Genomic DNA, 21,949 nt, shown 5'->3' with positions numbered 1-21,949 from the left:
CATTTACTGCTATTCTAGCAGTGGCTCACAGCCTCAGCCCGACTACCTCAAAACTCTAATTGTCGTAGTGGTTAAGATGTTGGCTTTCCACGTGGGAGACCAGGGTTCGATTCCCGGCTGTTACACTATCATACAAAAGAAGATCTCAACAACAGCGCTAAGAAACATCTGATTAATATGATTCTGTGTTATTTAAACTTTACTGAAGGCTAACGCACAAAAGATCACTTCAAAATTACCAGGAGACTTTGCCTAAGAGTGTCTGACTGATGGTGCAGTGGTCTAATCATCAGGCTTTCAGTACAGACATTCCATGTTCAAGTCCTGTTCCTCCTACAGCTCAATGCTGCAGTAATTTGAACTTTTCAAGGCTTGAATAAAAAACAAAAACTCAAAAGCACCAGGAGACATCTGCTGATTGCCCAAAGGTGCCTTGGCTCAATGGTGTGGAGTGCTTGACCCGTTGCCTCTGCTACAGACAGTTGGCAGGTTCAAGTCCCATGTCATGACATCAAGGTGCTGGAGGACCATCGGGAGACGGTGCTCTCTCCCCCTGAGATGTAACGGTTGGGTCTTATGTCTGAAAGAACCCTGTCCAGCTAACCTTTTACCATGAAAATGTCCAATTTAACATAAATGGTAAATGGTGCATTTATATAGCGCCTTTATCCAAGGCGCTTTACAGCGCCTTGGATAAAGGCGCTATATACACCGATGGCAGCGGAAACCATGCAAGGCACCAACTAGCACATCAGGAGCAATTAGGGGTTCAGTGTCTTGCTCAAGGACACTTCGACAGTAACTCTGGGGGAGCCCGGGTTTGAACTGGCAACCTTACGGTTACCATCCAGGCACTCTACCCCTGAGCCACTGCCGCCCCACAAGGCACCTTGGGGCATTCAGCAGATGTCTCCTGGTGCTTTTGAGTTTTTATTTTCTATTCTAGCCTTGAAAAATTCAAATTACTGCAGCTTTGGTTGAGAATTAGTTTTGTTTGAGTTTTGAACCAGTAACCTTCGGATTACGAACCTCAGATTTATCTTTTGAGCTACACTGGCATGTAAGGTACAATCGAGAACTTATATTTAACCAGCCGTTTAGAATTTAGATGGACAGTGAAAATGTTCTTCAACTTGAACCCTGAATGTTCTGTTTATAAATGTCTAAAACAAGTCTAAAAATAGACGTCTAAAACACGTCTAAAAATAGACGTGTTTTAGACGTCTATTTTTAGACGTTTTTTATCGCATTTTTAGACGCACGTCTAATAGCCAGCTATTGCTCAGTGGGATGGTAAAAACGGCGTGCTATAGTATGCCGTACGATATGGGCTATAGCCCATGGTCAAAAATGATGAAAAACGAGGATATTTTATTTTCTTCAAAAATTCAAAAAACGATGGGCTATAACCCATCGTTTTTTTTCCATTTTTTCACTTTTTTTTTCAAATCCTCAAAAATGATGAAAAACAGCGTGGGTGTTGCGGAGGATGAGAAACATTAGCATTGTGCTATATATAGGAGCAATGGGACTTGAACATAGAATGTCCGTACAGAGAGACTGATCATTAGACCATTGCACCATCAGTCAGACACACAGTGAACATCTCCTGGTAATTGTGTGTGTTAGCCCTCAGTTAGTAAAGTTGAAACACTCCAGTATTAAGCTATAGGAGAACAGGGATTTGAACATTTAGAGGTGTATTAACTGAAGGCTCACAGCCTCAGCCTGATAACCTCCAAAGTCTCATATCTCCCCTGAGCCATAGACAGTTGCTTTGGCTTAGTGGTTAAGATGTTGGCCTTCAGTGCATGGGACCTGTGTTAGATTCCTGGGTGTTACACTCTGATGAACGTGAGTCTATGTTCAACTCTTGATTCTTTCAACTTTACTATCTGAAGGCTAACATACAAAAGATCGCTTCAACAGTACAAAGAGGCAGATGGTACTGAGTGATGCTGTAGTAGGGGCTATTCAGCACAGAGAGTTCATGTTCAAATCCCACTCTTCCTAAAGTTTAATGCCATTTATTGAGCTTCATTTACTGCTATTCTAGCAGTGGCTCACAGCCTCAGCCCGACTACCTCAAAACTCTAATTGTCGTAGTGGTTAAGATGTTGGCTTTCCACGTGGGAGACCAGGGTTCGATTCCCGGCTGTTACACTATCATACAAAAGAAGATCTCAACAACAGCGCTAAGAAACATCTGATTAATATGATTCTGTGTTATTTAAACTTTACTGAAGGCTAACGCACAAAAGATCACTTCAAAATTACCAGGAGACTTTGCCTAAGAGTGTCTGACTGATGGTGCAGTGGTCTAATCATCAGGCTTTCAGTACAGACATTCCATGTTCAAGTCCTGTTCCTCCTACAGCTCAATGCTGCAGTAATTTGAACTTTTCAAGGCTTGAATAAAAAACAAAAACTCAAAAGCACCAGGAGACATCTGCTGATTGCCCAAAGGTGCCTTGGCTCAATGGTGTGGAGTGCTTGACCCGTTGCCTCTGCTACAGACAGTTGGCAGGTTCAAGTCCCATGTCATGACATCAAGGTGCTGGAGGACCATCGGGAGACGGTGCTCTCTCCCCCTGAGATGTAACGGTTGGGTCTTATGTCTGAAAGAACCCTGTCCAGCTAACCTTTTACCATGAAAATGTCCAATTTAACATAAATGGTAAATGGTGCATTTATATAGCGCCTTTATCCAAGGCGCTTTACAGCGCCTTGGATAAAGGCGCTATATACACCGATGGCAGCGGAAACCATGCAAGGCACCAACTAGCACATCAGGAGCAATTAGGGGTTCAGTGTCTTGCTCAAGGACACTTCGACAGTAACTCTGGGGGAGCCCGGGTTTGAACTGGCAACCTTACGGTTACCATCCAGGCACTCTACCCCTGAGCCACTGCCGCCCCACAAGGCACCTTGGGGCATTCAGCAGATGTCTCCTGGTGCTTTTGAGTTTTTATTTTCTATTCTAGCCTTGAAAAATTCAAATTACTGCAGCTTTGGTTGAGAATTAGTTTTGTTTGAGTTTTGAACCAGTAACCTTCGGATTACGAACCTCAGATTTATCTTTTGAGCTACACTGGCATGTAAGGTACAATCGAGAACTTATATTTAACCAGCCGTTTAGAATTTAGATGGACAGTGAAAATGTTCTTCAACTTGAACCCTGAATGTTCTGTTTATAAATGTCTAAAACAAGTCTAAAAATAGACGTCTAAAACACGTCTAAAAATAGACGTGTTTTAGACGTCTATTTTTAGACGTTTTTTATCGCATTTTTAGACGCACGTCTAATAGCCAGCTATTGCTCAGTGGGATGGTAAAAACGGCGTGCTATAGTATGCCGTACGATATGGGCTATAGCCCATGGTCAAAAATGATGAAAAACGAGGATATTTTATTTTCTTCAAAAATTCAAAAAACGATGGGCTATAACCCATCGTTTTTTTTCCATTTTTTCACTTTTTTTTTCAAATCCTCAAAAATGATGAAAAACAGCGTGGGTGTTGCGGAGGATGAGAAACATTAGCATTGTGCTATATATAGGAGCAATGGGACTTGAACATAGAATGTCCGTACAGAGAGACTGATCATTAGACCATTGCACCATCAGTCAGACACACAGTGAACATCTCCTGGTAATTGTGTGTGTTAGCCCTCAGTTAGTAAAGTTGAAACACTCCAGTATTAAGCTATAGGAGAACAGGGATTTGAACATTTAGAGGTGTATTAACTGAAGGCTCACAGCCTCAGCCTGATAACCTCCAAAGTCTCATATCTCCCCTGAGCCATAGACAGTTGCTTTGGCTTAGTGGTTAAGATGTTGGCCTTCAGTGCATGGGACCTGTGTTAGATTCCTGGGTGTTACACTCTGATGAACGTGAGTCTATGTTCAACTCTTGATTCTTTCAACTTTACTATCTGAAGGCTAACATACAAAAGATCGCTTCAACAGTACAAAGAGGCAGATGGTACTGAGTGATGCTGTAGTAGGGGCTATTCAGCACAGAGAGTTCATGTTCAAATCCCACTCTTCCTAAAGTTTAATGCCATTTATTGAGCTTCATTTACTGCTATTCTAGCAGTGGCTCACAGCCTCAGCCCGACTACCTCAAAACTCTAATTGTCGTAGTGGTTAAGATGTTGGCTTTCCACGTGGGAGACCAGGGTTCGATTCCCGGCTGTTACACTATCATACAAAAGAAGACCTCAACAACAGCGCTAAGAAACATCTGATTAATATGATTCTGTGTTATTTAAACTTTACTGAAGGCTAACGCACAAAAGATCACTTCAAAATTACCAGGAGACTTTGCCTAAGAGTGTCTGACTGATGGTGCAGTGGTCTAATCATCAGGCTTTCAGTACAGACATTCCATGTTCAAGTCCTGTTCCTCCTACAGCTCAATGCTGCAGTAATTTGAACTTTTCAAGGCTTGAATAAAAAACAAAAACTCAAAAGCACCAGGAGACATCTGCCGATTGCCCAAAGGTGCCTTGGCTCAATGGTGTGGAGTGCTTGACCCGTTGCCTCTGCTACAGACAGTTGGCAGGTTCAAGTCCCATGTCATGACATCAAGGTGCTGGAGGACCATCGGGAGACGGTGCTCTCTCCCCCTGAGATGTAACGGTTGGGTCTTATGTCTGAAAGAACCCTGTCCAGCTAACCTTTTACCATGAAAATGTCCAATTTAACATAAATGGTAAATGGTGCATTTATATAGCGCCTTTATCCAAGGCGCTTTACAGCGCCTTGGATAAAGGCGCTATATACACCGATGGCAGCGGAAACCATGCAAGGCACCAACTAGCACATCAGGAGCAATTAGGGGTTCAGTGTCTTGCTCAAGGACACTTCGACAGTAACTCTGGGGGAGCCCGGGTTTGAACTGGCAACCTTACGGTTACCATCCAGGCACTCTACCCCTGAGCCACTGCCGCCCCACAAGGCACCTTGGGGCATTCAGCAGATGTCTCCTGGTGCTTTTGAGTTTTTATTTTCTATTCTAGCCTTGAAAAATTCAAATTACTGCAGCTTTGGTTGAGAATTAGTTTTGTTTGAGTTTTGAACCAGTAACCTTCGGATTACGAACCTCAGATTTATCTTTTGAGCTACACTGGCATGTAAGGTACAATCGAGAACTTATATTTAACCAGCCGTTTAGAATTTAGATGGACAGTGAAAATGTTCTTCAACTTGAACCCTGAATGTTCTGTTTATAAATGTCTAAAACAAGTCTAAAAATAGACGTCTAAAACACGTCTAAAAATAGACGTGTTTTAGACGTCTATTTTTAGACGTTTTTTATCGCATTTTTAGACGCACGTCTAATAGCCAGCTATTGCTCAGTGGGATGGTAAAAACGGCGTGCTATAGTATGCCGTACGATATGGGCTATAGCCCATGGTCAAAAATGATGAAAAACGAGGATATTTTATTTTCTTCAAAAATTCAAAAAACGATGGGCTATAACCCATCGTTTTTTTTCCATTTTTTCACTTTTTTTTTCAAATCCTCAAAAATGATGAAAAACAGCGTGGGTGTTGCGGAGGATGAGAAACATTAGCATTGTGCTATATATAGGAGCAATGGGACTTGAACATAGAATGTCCGTACAGAGAGACTGATCATTAGACCATTGCACCATCAGTCAGACACACAGTGAACATCTCCTGGTAATTGTGTGTGTTAGCCCTCAGTTAGTAAAGTTGAAACACTCCAGTATTAAGCTATAGGAGAACAGGGATTTGAACATTTAGAGGTGTATTAACTGAAGGCTCACAGCCTCAGCCTGATAACCTCCAAAGTCTCATATCTCCCCTGAGCCATAGACAGTTGCTTTGGCTTAGTGGTTAAGATGTTGGCCTTCAGTGCATGGGACCTGTGTTAGATTCCTGGGTGTTACACTCTGATGAACGTGAGTCTATGTTCAACTCTTGATTCTTTCAACTTTACTATCTGAAGGCTAACATACAAAAGATCGCTTCAACAGTACAAAGAGGCAGATGGTACTGAGTGATGCTGTAGTAGGGGCTATTCAGCACAGAGAGTTCATGTTCAAATCCCACTCTTCCTAAAGTTTAATGCCATTTATTGAGCTTCATTTACTGCTATTCTAGCAGTGGCTCACAGCCTCAGCCCGACTACCTCAAAACTCTAATTGTCGTAGTGGTTAAGATGTTGGCTTTCCACGTGGGAGACCAGGGTTCGATTCCCGGCTGTTACACTATCATACAAAAGAAGATCTCAACAACAGCGCTAAGAAACATCTGATTAATATGATTCTGTGTTATTTAAACTTTACTGAAGGCTAACGCACAAAAGATCACTTCAAAATTACCAGGAGACTTTGCCTAAGAGTGTCTGACTGATGGTGCAGTGGTCTAATCATCAGGCTTTCAGTACAGACATTCCATGTTCAAGTCCTGTTCCTCCTACAGCTCAATGCTGCAGTAATTTGAACTTTTCAAGGCTTGAATAAAAAACAAAAACTCAAAAGCACCAGGAGACATCTGCCGATTGCCCAAAGGTGCCTTGGCTCAATGGTGTGGAGTGCTTGACCCGTTGCCTCTGCTACAGACAGTTGGCAGGTTCAAGTCCCATGTCATGACATCAAGGTGCTGGAGGACCATCGGGAGACGGTGCTCTCTCCCCCTGAGATGTAACGGTTGGGTCTTATGTCTGAAAGAACCCTGTCCAGCTAACCTTTTACCATGAAAATGTCCAATTTAACATAAATGGTAAATGGTGCATTTATATAGCGCCTTTATCCAAGGCGCTGTATAGCGCCTTTATCCAAGGCGCTTTACAGCGCCTTGGATAAAGGCGCTATATACACCGATGGCAGCGGAAACCATGCAAGGCACCAACTAGCACATCAGGAGCAATTAGGGGTTCAGTGTCTTGCTCAAGGACACTTCGACAGTAACTCTGGGGGAGCCCGGGTTTGAACTGGCAACCTTACGGTTACCATCCAGGCACTCTACCCCTGAGCCACTGCCGCCCCACAAGGCACCTTGGGGCATTCAGCAGATGTCTCCTGGTGCTTTTGAGTTTTTATTTTCTATTCTAGCCTTGAAAAATTCAAATTACTGCAGCTTTGGTTGAGAATTAGTTTTGTTTGAGTTTTGAACCAGTAACCTTCGGATTACGAACCTCAGATTTATCTTTTGAGCTACACTGGCATGTAAGGTACAATCGAGAACTTATATTTAACCAGCCGTTTAGAATTTAGATGGACAGTGAAAATGTTCTTCAACTTGAACCCTGAATGTTCTGTTTATAAATGTCTAAAACAAGTCTAAAAATAGACGTCTAAAACACGTCTAAAAATAGACGTGTTTTAGACGTCTATTTTTAGACGTTTTTTATCGCATTTTTAGACGCACGTCTAATAGCCAGCTATTGCTCAGTGGGATGGTAAAAACGGCGTGCTATAGTATGCCGTACGATATGGGCTATAGCCCATGGTCAAAAATGATGAAAAACGAGGATATTTTATTTTCTTCAAAAATTCAAAAAACGATGGGCTATAACCCATCGTTTTTTTTCCATTTTTTCACTTTTTTTTTCAAATCCTCAAAAATGATGAAAAACAGCGTGGGTGTTGCGGAGGATGAGAAACATTAGCATTGTGCTATATATAGGAGCAATGGGACTTGAACATAGAATGTCCGTACAGAGAGACTGATCATTAGACCATTGCACCATCAGTCAGACACACAGTGAACATCTCCTGGTAATTGTGTGTGTTAGCCCTCAGTTAGTAAAGTTGAAACACTCCAGTATTAAGCTATAGGAGAACAGGGATTTGAACATTTAGAGGTGTATTAACTGAAGGCTCACAGCCTCAGCCTGATAACCTCCAAAGTCTCATATCTCCCCTGAGCCATAGACAGTTGCTTTGGCTTAGTGGTTAAGATGTTGGCCTTCAGTGCATGGGACCTGTGTTAGATTCCTGGGTGTTACACTCTGATGAACGTGAGTCTATGTTCAACTCTTGATTCTTTCAACTTTACTATCTGAAGGCTAACATACAAAAGATCGCTTCAACAGTACAAAGAGGCAGATGGTACTGAGTGATGCTGTAGTAGGGGCTATTCAGCACAGAGAGTTCATGTTCAAATCCCACTCTTCCTAAAGTTTAATGCCATTTATTGAGCTTCATTTACTGCTATTCTAGCAGTGGCTCACAGCCTCAGCCCGACTACCTCAAAACTCTAATTGTCGTAGTGGTTAAGATGTTGGCTTTCCACGTGGGAGACCAGGGTTCGATTCCCGGCTGTTACACTATCATACAAAAGAAGATCTCAACAACAGCGCTAAGAAACATCTGATTAATATGATTCTGTGTTATTTAAACTTTACTGAAGGCTAACGCACAAAAGATCACTTCAAAATTACCAGGAGACTTTGCCTAAGAGTGTCTGACTGATGGTGCAGTGGTCTAATCATCAGGCTTTCAGTACAGACATTCCATGTTCAAGTCCTGTTCCTCCTACAGCTCAATGCTGCAGTAATTTGAACTTTTCAAGGCTTGAATAAAAAACAAAAACTCAAAAGCACCAGGAGACATCTGCTGATTGCCCAAAGGTGCCTTGGCTCAATGGTGTGGAGTGCTTGACCCGTTGCCTCTGCTACAGACAGTTGGCAGGTTCAAGTCCCATGTCATGACATCAAGGTGCTGGAGGACCATCGGGAGACGGTGCTCTCTCCCCCTGAGATGTAACGGTTGGGTCTTATGTCTGAAAGAACCCTGTCCAGCTAACCTTTTACCATGAAAATGTCCAATTTAACATAAATGGTAAATGGTGCATTTATATAGCGCCTTTATCCAAGGCGCTTTACAGCGCCTTGGATAAAGGCGCTATATACACCGATGGCAGCGGAAACCATGCAAGGCACCAACTAGCACATCAGGAGCAATTAGGGGTTCAGTGTCTTGCTCAAGGACACTTCGACAGTAACTCTGGGGGAGCCCGGGTTTGAACTGGCAACCTTACGGTTACCATCCAGGCACTCTACCCCTGAGCCACTGCCGCCCCACAAGGCACCTTGGGGCATTCAGCAGATGTCTCCTGGTGCTTTTGAGTTTTTATTTTCTATTCTAGCCTTGAAAAATTCAAATTACTGCAGCTTTGGTTGAGAATTAGTTTTGTTTGAGTTTTGAACCAGTAACCTTCGGATTACGAACCTCAGATTTATCTTTTGAGCTACACTGGCATGTAAGGTACAATCGAGAACTTATATTTAACCAGCCGTTTAGAATTTAGATGGACAGTGAAAATGTTCTTCAACTTGAACCCTGAATGTTCTGTTTATAAATGTCTAAAACAAGTCTAAAAATAGACGTCTAAAACACGTCTAAAAATAGACGTGTTTTAGACGTCTATTTTTAGACGTTTTTTATCGCATTTTTAGACGCACGTCTAATAGCCAGCTATTGCTCAGTGGGATGGTAAAAACGGCGTGCTATAGTATGCCGTACGATATGGGCTATAGCCCATGGTCAAAAATGATGAAAAACGAGGATATTTTATTTTCTTCAAAAATTCAAAAAACGATGGGCTATAACCCATCGTTTTTTTTCCATTTTTTCACTTTTTTTTTCAAATCCTCAAAAATGATGAAAAACAGCGTGGGTGTTGCGGAGGATGAGAAACATTAGCATTGTGCTATATATAGGAGCAATGGGACTTGAACATAGAATGTCCGTACAGAGAGACTGATCATTAGACCATTGCACCATCAGTCAGACACACAGTGAACATCTCCTGGTAATTGTGTGTGTTAGCCCTCAGTTAGTAAAGTTGAAACACTCCAGTATTAAGCTATAGGAGAACAGGGATTTGAACATTTAGAGGTGTATTAACTGAAGGCTCACAGCCTCAGCCTGATAACCTCCAAAGTCTCATATCTCCCCTGAGCCATAGACAGTTGCTTTGGCTTAGTGGTTAAGATGTTGGCCTTCAGTGCATGGGACCTGTGTTAGATTCCTGGGTGTTACACTCTGATGAACGTGAGTCTATGTTCAACTCTTGATTCTTTCAACTTTACTATCTGAAGGCTAACATACAAAAGATCGCTTCAACAGTACAAAGAGGCAGATGGTACTGAGTGATGCTGTAGTAGGGGCTATTCAGCACAGAGAGTTCATGTTCAAATCCCACTCTTCCTAAAGTTTAATGCCATTTATTGAGCTTCATTTACTGCTATTCTAGCAGTGGCTCACAGCCTCAGCCCGACTACCTCAAAACTCTAATTGTCGTAGTGGTTAAGATGTTGGCTTTCCACGTGGGAGACCAGGGTTCGATTCCCGGCTGTTACACTATCATACAAAAGAAGACCTCAACAACAGCGCTAAGAAACATCTGATTAATATGATTCTGTGTTATTTAAACTTTACTGAAGGCTAACGCACAAAAGATCACTTCAAAATTACCAGGAGACTTTGCCTAAGAGTGTCTGACTGATGGTGCAGTGGTCTAATCATCAGGCTTTCAGTACAGACATTCCATGTTCAAGTCCTGTTCCTCCTACAGCTCAATGCTGCAGTAATTTGAACTTTTCAAGGCTTGAATAAAAAACAAAAACTCAAAAGCACCAGGAGACATCTGCTGATTGCCCAAAGGTGCCTTGGCTCAATGGTGTGGAGTGCTTGACCCGTTGCCTCTGCTACAGACAGTTGGCAGGTTCAAGTCCCATGTCATGACATCAAGGTGCTGGAGGACCATCGGGAGACGGTGCTCTCTCCCCCTGAGATGTAACGGTTGGGGTTTATGTCTGAAAGAACCCTGTCCAGCTAACCTTTTACCATGAAAATGTCCAATTTAACATAAATGGTAAATGGTGCATTTATATAGCGCCTTTATCCAAGGCGCTTTACAGCGCCTTGGATAAAGGCGCTATATACACCGATGGCAGCGGAAACCATGCAAGGCACCAACTAGCACATCGGGAGCAATTAGGGGTTCAGTGTCTTGCTCAAGGACACTTCGACAGTAACTCTGGGGGAGCCCGGGTTTGAACTGGCAACCTTGCGGTTGCCATCCAGGCACTCTACCCCTGAGCCACTGCCGCCCCACAAGGCACCTTGGGGCATTCAGCAGATGTCTCCTGGTGCTTTTGAGTTTTTATTTTCTATTCTAGCCTTGAAAAATTCAAATTACTGCAGCTTTGGTTGAGTATTAGTTTTGTTTGAGTTTTGAACCAGTAACCTTTGGATTACGAACCTCAGATTTATCTTTTGAGCCACACTGGCATGTAAGGTACAATCGAGAACTTATATTTAACCAGCCGTTTAGAATTTAGATGGACAGTGAAAATGTTCTTCAACTTGAACCCTGAATGTTCTGTTTATAAACGTCTAAAACAAGTCTAAAAATAGACGTCTAAAACACGTCTAAAAATAGACGTGTTTTAGACGTCTATTTTTAGACGTTTTTTATCGCATTTTTAGACGCACGTCTAATAGCCAGCTATTGCTCAGTGGGATGGTAAAAACGGCGTGCTATAGTATGCCGTACAGTATGGGCCATAGCCCATGGTCAAAAATGATAAAAAACGAGGATAAAAAAAAATCTAAATTTCAAAAAACGATGGGCTATAACCCATGTTTTTTTTTTTGTTTTTTTTTAATCCTCAAAAATGATGAAAAACAGCGTGCTATAGTATGCTGTACGGTATGGGCCATAGCCTATGTTCAAAAATGATGAAAAACGAGGTTAGATTTCTTTTTTCAAAAATTCAAAAAACGATGGGCTATAACCCATGTTGTTGTTTTTTTTATAGCGCCTTTATCCAAGGCTCTTCACAGAGATTGTGCATTACATTCACACACACATTCATACACCGATGGCAGCGGAAACCATGCAAGGCACCAACTAGCACATTGGGAGCAATTAGGGGTTCAGTGTCTTGCTCAAGGACACTTCGACCGTAACTCTGGGGGGAGCCCGGGTTCGAACTGGCAACCTTGCGGTTGCCCTCCAGGCACTCTACCCCTGAGCTACCGCCGCCCAGAAATGAGTCACATTTATCAATTTGCTTGTTTGACTCTTGCGAAACACATTAATATATATATTCAGACGCACTGTTTAAAAGTGCAAGGTGCAAAACTCAATGCTGGATATTGCTGAATTGATATGGAGATCAAGAACTCCTTTCTGTATATTAATCACTAAGGTACACACAAGGTTCGTGTTTTTCACCAGGTAAAAGAGCATTGCAATTCGGAGTACCAGGAAGGACTGAGGCGGAAACGTTTTTTGTAGGGGGTTACAATATCAAAATGATTGTTTATTTATAAGACAATGGGCACTCTATATGGCCGTAAAAACACAATCTTTATTATAATGCTAAAACCCTAATCCTAAAATACTCAATAACTAACTAATCCTAAAATAAACAATTAACCAAAGAAACAACAAAAATAACTATAAATGCCTTAAAACGTTCATTCATCATTTGTGTCAGAGGAGGTGGACTAAAGTGCGGGGTGCTTCCGAGCACCAACAGTCCGGTGTCCCACAGGTGACTTCTACTTCTTAGGCCTGTAACACACAGGAGACTGGACGCCTATTCAACTTTTCAACAGGTATGGTTCCTATACTAAGCAAAGAGCTGCAGACAGGTGTAATACAGTGCATATTGCGTTGGTTCGGTACAGGCAACCCAGGCTTAAAACAGTGGTTGCCTGTGAAGGCCCCGCTTTTGGGGCCTTCACTTTTCTGCCCTTACTTTTTATCCTCAATATGTACTTTTCTCAGCCAATCAAATCATCCCTATTGGGTGTTCAGCCAATCAAATCATCATGTTTGTGTTCACACAAACAGACAAAGCTGGGCAAAGGGGGTTGGGATTTATGTACCGTAGCTATGGAATGCAAGTTAAAAAAGGTGGGTTTTGAGTGTGGTTTTAAATCTGGTGAGGGTGGGGACAGCTCTGATCTGATGTGAGTTGGGAGTCAGTTCCACAGTGAGGGGGCGGCCACACGGCCACTGAGAAGGCCCTGTGACCTCGGCATCAGGTACGGTCGCCCCTAAACCATCTCGCCCCTCGATTTTATTTCCGCCGACCTCACCCCGACTGCTCGGTCTTGTATTCTTTATTTTGTTTTTACTGAGAATAAGGTTAGAAATAAGATTAGGGTTAGGCATAATATTAATGAGGTTAAGGTTAGGAATAAGGTTAGGTTTAACCGTCTAAGCATAATTTACTTTTAGGAATACCGTGCTGTTTTTAGGCCCGGGGCGAGTTGGTAAAGGGGCGACTCGTTTGGTATTCATGACCTCAGGTTTACTTTGTATCTTGGAGATGTCCAGGAGGTTGGCATTGGGGCGTAACTTTCTCTTCTGGCAATGCACTGCCCTCTAGTGACTGCCATGAAGTAAAAGAAAGACAGTTGAGTGTAGGCTACTACTAGATAGATATTGCTGCCGTGATGAGAAGTATATTTTACATTATGCTGCACATTCGTTATCTTCATAGAAACACATAAAACCAATCTTATCATGCAAGAGCCCATTACTTTGGAATCTTTTTTTTATTGAACATTATATTGAGATTATCTTCTATTTTCCGAGTATACCAACAATGTGCACTTCAGCAGTCCAACTACAGCAATACTTTGAACTTAGATATGAGGTCAGCAACAGACCATAATATAACAGAGGCACTCTATAGAGTGAATTAAATCACTGGTGCCTTGACTCACAGTATCTTCTGAAACCCATTACTGTAACGTTTGATAAAGTCTCCAAGTCCCCTCTCCTCCCCTTAGATATACACTGCGTTAGAAGATTAACTACTCACCGATTAATTAACACAATTACCTCAGTATGTATGTGCCAGTCGCTGCCTTATCAACCTTCACCAGGCCCTAAACTGCAAATTAATTAATACCCCCTCTCTTGTCATTTCTTAATTACCTTGGTTCCAGGAGGAGGGAAAGTGCCTGTGTCAGCATCTCCCATTTCTGTGCTTACATTTATTATGACATTGCTGTGAGCTTATTGGTTCATTAAGTAGGTGAAAACATGCATGCTACTTCTCTGATGTTGAACAGGAATATGATTTAATGATCCAAAGAGGGTCTCTTCAGATGAGTGTTTGAATCGGAAGAGTGGGCACCTGAGATCTCTGGGCAACATTATTATTTTGTATTTATTGTATATTTTACTTTATGAAAACACATTTAATCATACTTAATTAAATGTAAGGCATAAACATTTCTACAATTCAAAACTGTTTTTGGGCATGAAGAAGTTGAATGGTAAATTTAGGTCTGATAATGATATAGGCTAAAATGCATGCAATCATGCATACTATTACTTACTTTACATGATTTCCATGGCACATTTATTCTTTGTGCTTGGAATAGCCGATTTTAACTTGAGGTTCCCACATGTTTAGGTGCCCACTCGTATCCAAAGTGGCATTGTTTGAACTTAATTTTATTTTGCTTTAAGAGGTTGGTAATTTGAAAATTCTATTGCTGGGAACAAAATGCCTGCACATAACATTTATTAATAATGTACCAATATTTTGGTACAAATAGGAACACACTGTGCCCCTGTTCAACACAGGAACATTTCATTAGAACTAACCCCTACAGTTCTGATCAAACACTGAGACAGTTACAGTCGACGTCAACACTTTTATTTTGCAAGTTCTGAAAGTGGAGGAGAGTGGTTGAGTTGAGTAGCCTACTCTGATTGGTCCAGAGCATGTTGATTTGCCAGGTTGATGATCAGTTGATGATCAGTTTCCACCACAGTGAAGTGCCACAACTGATTACTGTGAATAATTAAATAACAGGATGGTGCTAAGTTAATTTGAAGGTCTAGAAAGGCAAATGTATTATATTTTACATTGAAAACGTTATCCAATTTCAATTTTAAAACATGCTCACTTGCTCAAATACTTCCCCATTTTATCAGACTTTAAGTGACATTTGATAAATCTTCCAATATAAATAACAAAACCATTTACATTCCAAGCGTCACTTTATGTACAGACATCTGTACACTCAGAGTTTACACACAGGCTGTTCATATAGTATAGTATAGTATAGTATAGTATAGTATAGTCATCATGTGATGCAATTTCAGCCAAATGTTATTCAAAACCTGTGTCTCACCTGCTGAGAGCTGGTGCAGCAGTTGAAGCGCACATCGTTGAGGCTGGAGTCGTCCAGGCCATACTGGAACTCTTCCATCTTGGTTTCGATGCCACAGATTCCCCCCTGTGAACACTCCTGGCTCCAATAGCCGTACTCGCCGAAGTCCATGCCAGGCCCTTCCAAGGTGGGGTTAGTGCTGCAGCGGAACTTGATGTTGTTGGCGGCCGTGTCGTCACCGAACAGACCTGCGTGAGGCTCCACACGCAGCTGGAAGGAGGTCAGCACGCCACTTGGACAATACTGAGGATGGGACCATTCACCAAAGCTGGAGGATGGGGGTGGAGGGGTTGTCATGGTGGATTAAGATGGAGGATAACAACAAGTGAAGATGTAGTGGGTTGGAAACATATGAAAGGAGGGGGAAAAACTTTCAACATGTTCTTGAATTTGCAGTTATTGGCAGAATGATCCATTTGATCTACATTTGAAACGAAATGAGAAGCTGCTAATCTTTAGCTTGCTGTTGCTTTTAGATTTCAAAGTAGTGCCATAACTGCTGTTTTACGTATCATTAAATGTCTCACCATAATGAGTTGGGCTTGTGAGGTGTGGTCAAAAGTTCTAATTCTTAGGGCACACTGGTGAATGACTGTTTAGAGCACCAAAGTCGCACATAATATAATATGGTTGCGACTAACATCCCTGGTTTGATTCCAACTGGAGCCATGTGTTGCACATCTTTCCCCATCTCTATCCTAAGCTTCCAGCAAGTTACTAGAGAATCAGAAAGCTTAGGATAGAGATGGGGAAAGATGTGTATAGGCTACTAGAGTTTAGTACCTGTCCTATCTAAAGAAAATGAAGTAAAACCTGTAAAGTCCTTGGTCTTGCAAGGAATAAAAAAAGAAATTAGTAACAAACCCCAGCCCTAACTGACACAGTGCTCATGAAATGCATGTCCCATTTGGCAGTAATCCCCATTAGTAGGCCTATAGACCAGATAGATCAGATGTGAACGTTTGTTTCTGTAAATGGTTTTTCCCTAATGGGACTGATCGAGGGTAGCTACTGGGACGTAAGTCGGGACTTGATCACGCCGGCTGGGTCACCTGAGTGAGGGGTATGATGTTGGGAGTCCCGAAACCCCGATGACCTTGGGATACATCACTGAGGATACGTCCCAGGTGCATCCATGTGTGTTTGTATTTTAGTTTTTTGTTTGTTTTAAAAGTCATCATATTTTCAAGGGCGTCCATAGCTTAGTGGGTAGAGAGAGAAGCAGTCTGATAATCAGAAGGTGTCAAATTATCTCTGAGCAAGACACTTAACCCCTAAACTGCTCTTCCCCGAGCACATATCATTATCATCCAAGCAGCTATCAGCTGGGTGAAGCTGAAACAGAATTTCCCCTGCAGGACCAACAAAGGTCTGCCTTTAACTTACTATCCAGTGTGAGACTCAATACTGTAGAGGAAACTCCTGTCTGAATCTTTAGCACAGATGAGGCGGATTCCATTCAAAGCAGTGTCATCCAGAACATACTGGTTAGATTCAACCTGAAACCACACACACACACACACACACACACACACACACACACACACACACACACACACACACACACACACACACAAAATAATCAATTTAGGAATCATAAACTTACTTAGGAATCCACAGGTGAACATGCATGCACAATATGGCTTGTGTTGATGTTAAAGGACCTCACTAATGCTCATTATAAGATGAAAAATTTCCATCTACCGTAATTTTCGGACTATAAGGCGCACCTGAATATAAGCCGCACCAGCCAAATTTAGGGAAAATCCCGTATACAAGCCGCACCGGACTATAAGCCGCAGGTGGCCCCCTAGTGGCCGTTACGTTAGCTCAGAGCCTTAGATTAAGTTAGCTGTATAAATCCATAGATTAGCCGCACCGTTGTATAAGCCGCAGGGTTCAAATCATGGGTAAAAAGCCGCAGCTTCTCTTCCTGGAAAGTTAGCATGCTGAAATAGAAACCAAACAAGATACACTGGCCAGAAATGGTGCCATTTTATAATAAGCATTAGGGAGGAACAGTTATATATATAGATAGATAGATAATCACAAAGGGATCTTTACCCTAATACTGAAGCCAACAGCAAAGAACTGGTCAGGACACATCTCTGGCCAGGTCCAGTTTCCAAATCTCTCTCCGTTGTTCACAGTTAGGACAGAGGAATAGGCTCTACCACTGAATGCTTGCCCGGCACGCTGCAAAAAGGACTTGTCACATATCGTAGTAGATACAGCCAGCAGGACCAGTGCGGCGTGGAGCAGGATGGCCATATTGATAGCGGTGAGTCTCACGCTTGAGAGCACTTCAGAGAAGTAAAGAGAGGGTTCTTATAGCTTTTCAAAATGCTCCAACGAGGTCTCAGTGTGCATCTGAATGAATCATTTACAGAGTCCATGACTGGCATGGGAAGAAACAGGTGTTACTTGGCTGAAGAGAGGAATCTATCTCTGAAATACAAATGCAGTGCAATCTACTGTCATGTGGTTTAAATAGTCAATCAATAGTAGATACAGTATCATAGATCAAAGAATGTCCTGATGAAGGTCTATGATCGAAATATCAACTGCATGAACAATAACGTTTTTACCATTGATATAAAAAAATCCATTCATTTGGACCTTCCTTTTTGTCGTACGCTCCTGTCATTAAAGTTCCCTGCACACTGGACGCATTTTCAGATTTTTAGCAGCGTCTTTCCGTCGGTTTTCCGAAAAATGCGCCCAATGTTCAACCACCTTTACCTTTTGCATGTCCATCGGCTTTCTTTTCAAGTAATACATTACTTTCAGATATTGTATTTTCTGTATTATGACAGTTCATTCTCAAATGGTCAAGTTTTAAACAGGAAGGAAGTGAGCCCAGTGTCCAAAACAAAACAAAAATTATATTTGAATTAAGTGAAATCACTGAATATACCTTTAAAATAAGATCTGGTTGCAAAAGGGGTGAAGCCCTTTAAGGCTCAAACATCAAATAGGAAGCTGCTGGGTTTGTAGGACATATGATTCAACCTCCCACTAATTCTAAAAGCCATTACTGGCAAACATTATGGAATATCAAAACGTTGATCGACACTCGTCGTCACAAATCATGTGTACCAATTTGGTGGAAGAATCATGTGTCTGCAACTGCAAAAAATAGTAACATTTCGTCACATTTGTGGCACCCCCTGTGGGTCTAGTGAAATCCGTTTTGCCGTTGTTTAGAGACCCCTCAATATGTAAATAGGCCCCTCCTACATCCTCAGCCTGGTGGAGATAAAGACACAAACAGTATGCTACCTTCCCACGTTGCTATTTATGTCTTCTCAAACACAAGTGTGTAAAGGAGAGACTGTTTACAAGTGAAAGGTAGGGTTCTGTGAGGTTGTATAATATCCATTTGACCAGATGTGAGCACTGTTCATGTTCTCAACTTTCCAGGTTCATATACCTTACCAGGCTGGGTCAGGTTCATATACCGTACCAGGCTGGGTCAGGTTCATATACCGTACCAGGCTGGGTCAGGTTCATATACCGTACCAGGCTGGGTCAGGTTCATATACCGTACCAGGCTGGGTCAGGTTCATATACCGTACCAGGCTGGGTCAGGTTCATATACCGTACCAGGCTGGGTCAGGTTCATATACCGTACCAGGCTGGGTCAGGTTCATATACCGTACCAGGCTGGGTCAGTGGCTGCATGGATGACAAAATGAAACGCACACTATGCTGCGCCTTACCACGCTGCTATTTATGTCTCCTCAACAACACCCTGACCTACATTTGTCAACAAATGAATATTATGCACAGTCAAGAATGCATTGATTTATTTAGTGATTTACTTGAATGAGAAAATATTATATACTATTGTTGCTCTACTATTGTTACATACAATTCATATGTAATTGGACAATCCTTTAGATTTTAACAAAGTAAAGTGAAAACATACACAAATGTTGAATTTAAAGTGACACAGACTTCTGTCAGATTTCTGTCATTTACTCTTGCTACTCAAACATGTAAAAGTGTTTGTGAGTAGTAGCTTTGAATTCACTTACACACTATGTTCAATTTTACATACTGGAAAGGCTGGTGGTAGTAAGAAAGTGGAAATTGTAAAACGTCCTTAACATTACTAACCCTTTGTCAAATAATTGACAAATGCTGTGTGATAAATACTGTATGGGCATTGAACAGTGAGAATTAGCTAGTGGAGTACTTCTGTTTTGTAGCTGGAGGTTTATTGCAAAAAGATCTCTTTCTGAAGAAAGTTGATCATCTATGATCAACCAACCAGATTCTATGGCCATCTTATTAGGTACACACCTATTGAGTAGCAGGCAGGTGTCATCATCCAGTCACCTTTTTAAGTGGTGCAAACCACTTCCTTAAGTGAGTATGCGTGTGGGTAGCTGGCTGGCTGGCTGGCTATGAGCATGAAAACAGCATGGTTGTTTTTCACCACCTGTGCGCAACCTAACACACACAAACACACACGCACATATTAACTGTATATATGGTGATTTCAGGTGTGACAGTACAGTACAGTGACAGTACAATACAGTAGAGGGTACAGTACAGTTTTGAACGCGGGGCGGCTTGCCGGAATCGGGCCGGCACCCTGGGTGCGTTCCTGTGGGTTTCAGTTACAGTTCGTGGAAATGTAACTGAAACTCGTTTGGAGGTGAATGGTTGTACCTAAAGTGGCCACTCTGCAAAGCTTGTTTCATTGCTTTGTGCATTTCTAGCATCTGTTTTTAGCAGATGGAGTGAACGGAAAATACATTCAGAGACACTGCAACACAATATTGTTGCTTAAATTACTGTTCAGTGAACTAAAGCCATGAAACATGAAAAGATAATGTTGGATTCCAAGCACAATGAGCAATTAAATGTCTTTGTGCATAACAAACCTAATGGATAAAATCACTGCTCTGTCTTGTTTTTAGAATAACTATTAGTTCATTATGCCTTGAGACGGCACCAGCAAGCCGATATTTTCCAAGTATTATATGTGATTATATTACAGCACTGATGTGTCCAAGTGTGTGTAGATGTTTGATGATATAGATCAGTAGATGTTTAATTTACTGAAATATGGGAGTGGGAGTACCATGCAGTGACCAGGAACAGACTGTGTGACGACCACGACGAGTGTAGTCACATATGGAGAGACAGAGGCTAGCCGGAGAGACAGTGACCTGGGGTGGAGATGGTTGGAGGAGAGATGGTGACCTGGGGTGGAGATGGTTGGAGAGACAGAGGCTAGCCGGAGAGACGGTGACCTGGGGTGGAGATGGTTGGCAGCCCAAACCACTTCTTCCGTGAGGAGGAACCCAAAAGCTATAGACTGCGGTAAAACCTGCAAAGAGGCCTTGAGTTCCACAAGGGGTTGCTCGAGTGATACCGTCAGAGGTATCTGTTCGGTGTGCTGTTCTGCGGCAAACGCACAGAAGAATTCTGCACTTCTGGTCAGACGAAGGACTGTCTCTGAACTCGCACACAGTGGGGGTTGTAGTGCCACTTGTACACACCGGGGTCTGATCAGCCTTGGTCGGGTTGCTAGCTGGAGGAGGGTGTCTGTTGCAAGACCCAGAAACATCCAATGATTCCAGATTACAACACTGATGTTGTGTCAGTGTGTGTGCATCAGTAGATGTATAATTTACTGTGACATTTTGGAGTAGAGCAAACAAGTGCAGAGAGGACCCACAGTAGGGACATCTCCTTCTCCTTCCGATCCACCTAAAGGCCTTACTTACAGTATGTACACTTCAAATGTTGGCACATTTTACTTGAAAATTCATGCTGCAACACCATACAACAAAAGTGAATTGCTGCTGCTGCGTTTCACGCTGCAGCGATCTCCCCTCTCTTGGGCACTATTTCCAACTAGGATGGTAGCTCCAGTTGCGAGTCTGGAGGAGAGATAGGTGGAGGAATCCACCCCACTCCTCACTCAGCCAACTGACATTCAGCTGCTCTGGATAGAAGCCCATCATTCTGCATAGCATGATGGACCAGTCCCCATACACAGTAGGCTTGGGTAGATGAATGGAACTTAACAAGAGCCAGTGTAACTCACGACGAGCAGAACATAAAAGCTTTTCGAGCACGCACGCAATACAGACGCAATACTACAGTGACTAAGATAAAGAGGAGGCAAAGAAACATTCAGCCAAGAAACCTTGTACTGGATCATTCAGCTACTGTTCATGCCTGGCTATTTAATGGCTATGTTGTTTACAGTAGCCTATCTTTTTCTGAGATAGTCCTCCCAATCAGTACACTGTGGAAGTGTGCATATCAGAATTCAGAACTAAATGGTCGATCTGACAAGAGTTTAAAAAGAAAAACTTAAAAAAAACACACCTGTGTGAAGTGAGGGGCGCTCTTAAAATCCTAATAAGTCATCTCATTCCAGCCAATCACAATTTGAGTCCTCACTTTTGTCTTCAATGTTTGTGTTTACACAAATCTGGAAAGCTGGGCATAGGAGGGGCTAGAACCCCTCACTAAATCAGGACAAAGGGAACCGCTATCTGCCATACCTCACACCTCCTTCCTGTCTTTTTCTTGCAATTTAATGTTCCTACGTAAACTGCTGTATTCTGTATACTGTGTTTACAAAAGGTAATGTGGCAGCTACCAAAAAACGCTACTCCACTACAAAGCCAAAGTGCAACTACAATTTTATTTGACTGAAATGGCTTTAAGTGTTTTAACTGGTCAGCTAAATATTGGGATGTGATATTACACTAATTGTACACAACATC

General features: G+C 42.1%; 1 protein-coding gene across 1 annotated transcript; it reads right to left on the bottom strand.

Moving 5' to 3' along the window:
- Nucleotides 1-14,696: 14,696 nt before the first annotated feature.
- LOC310856702 (vitelline membrane outer layer protein 1 homolog) lies at nucleotides 14,697-17,462 on the bottom strand (the record flags this gene model as incomplete). Its single annotated transcript, XM_083762173.1, has 4 exons — nucleotides 14,697-14,809; nucleotides 15,153-15,459; nucleotides 16,578-16,690; nucleotides 17,256-17,462. The coding sequence occupies 4 exons, from the start codon at nucleotides 17,460-17,462 to the stop codon at nucleotides 14,807-14,809; spliced, it is 630 nt and encodes a 209-aa protein (XP_083618299.1). The 3' UTR covers nucleotides 14,697-14,806.
- Nucleotides 17,463-21,949: the final 4,487 nt, after the last annotated feature.

Source organism: Protomyctophum parallelum, assembly GCF_964188405.1.
Source record: "Protomyctophum parallelum genome assembly, chromosome: 3".
Classification (NCBI taxonomy): Eukaryota; Metazoa; Chordata; class Actinopteri; order Myctophiformes; family Myctophidae; genus Protomyctophum; species Protomyctophum parallelum.
This window is presented reverse-complemented; position numbering and strand designations above follow the sequence as displayed.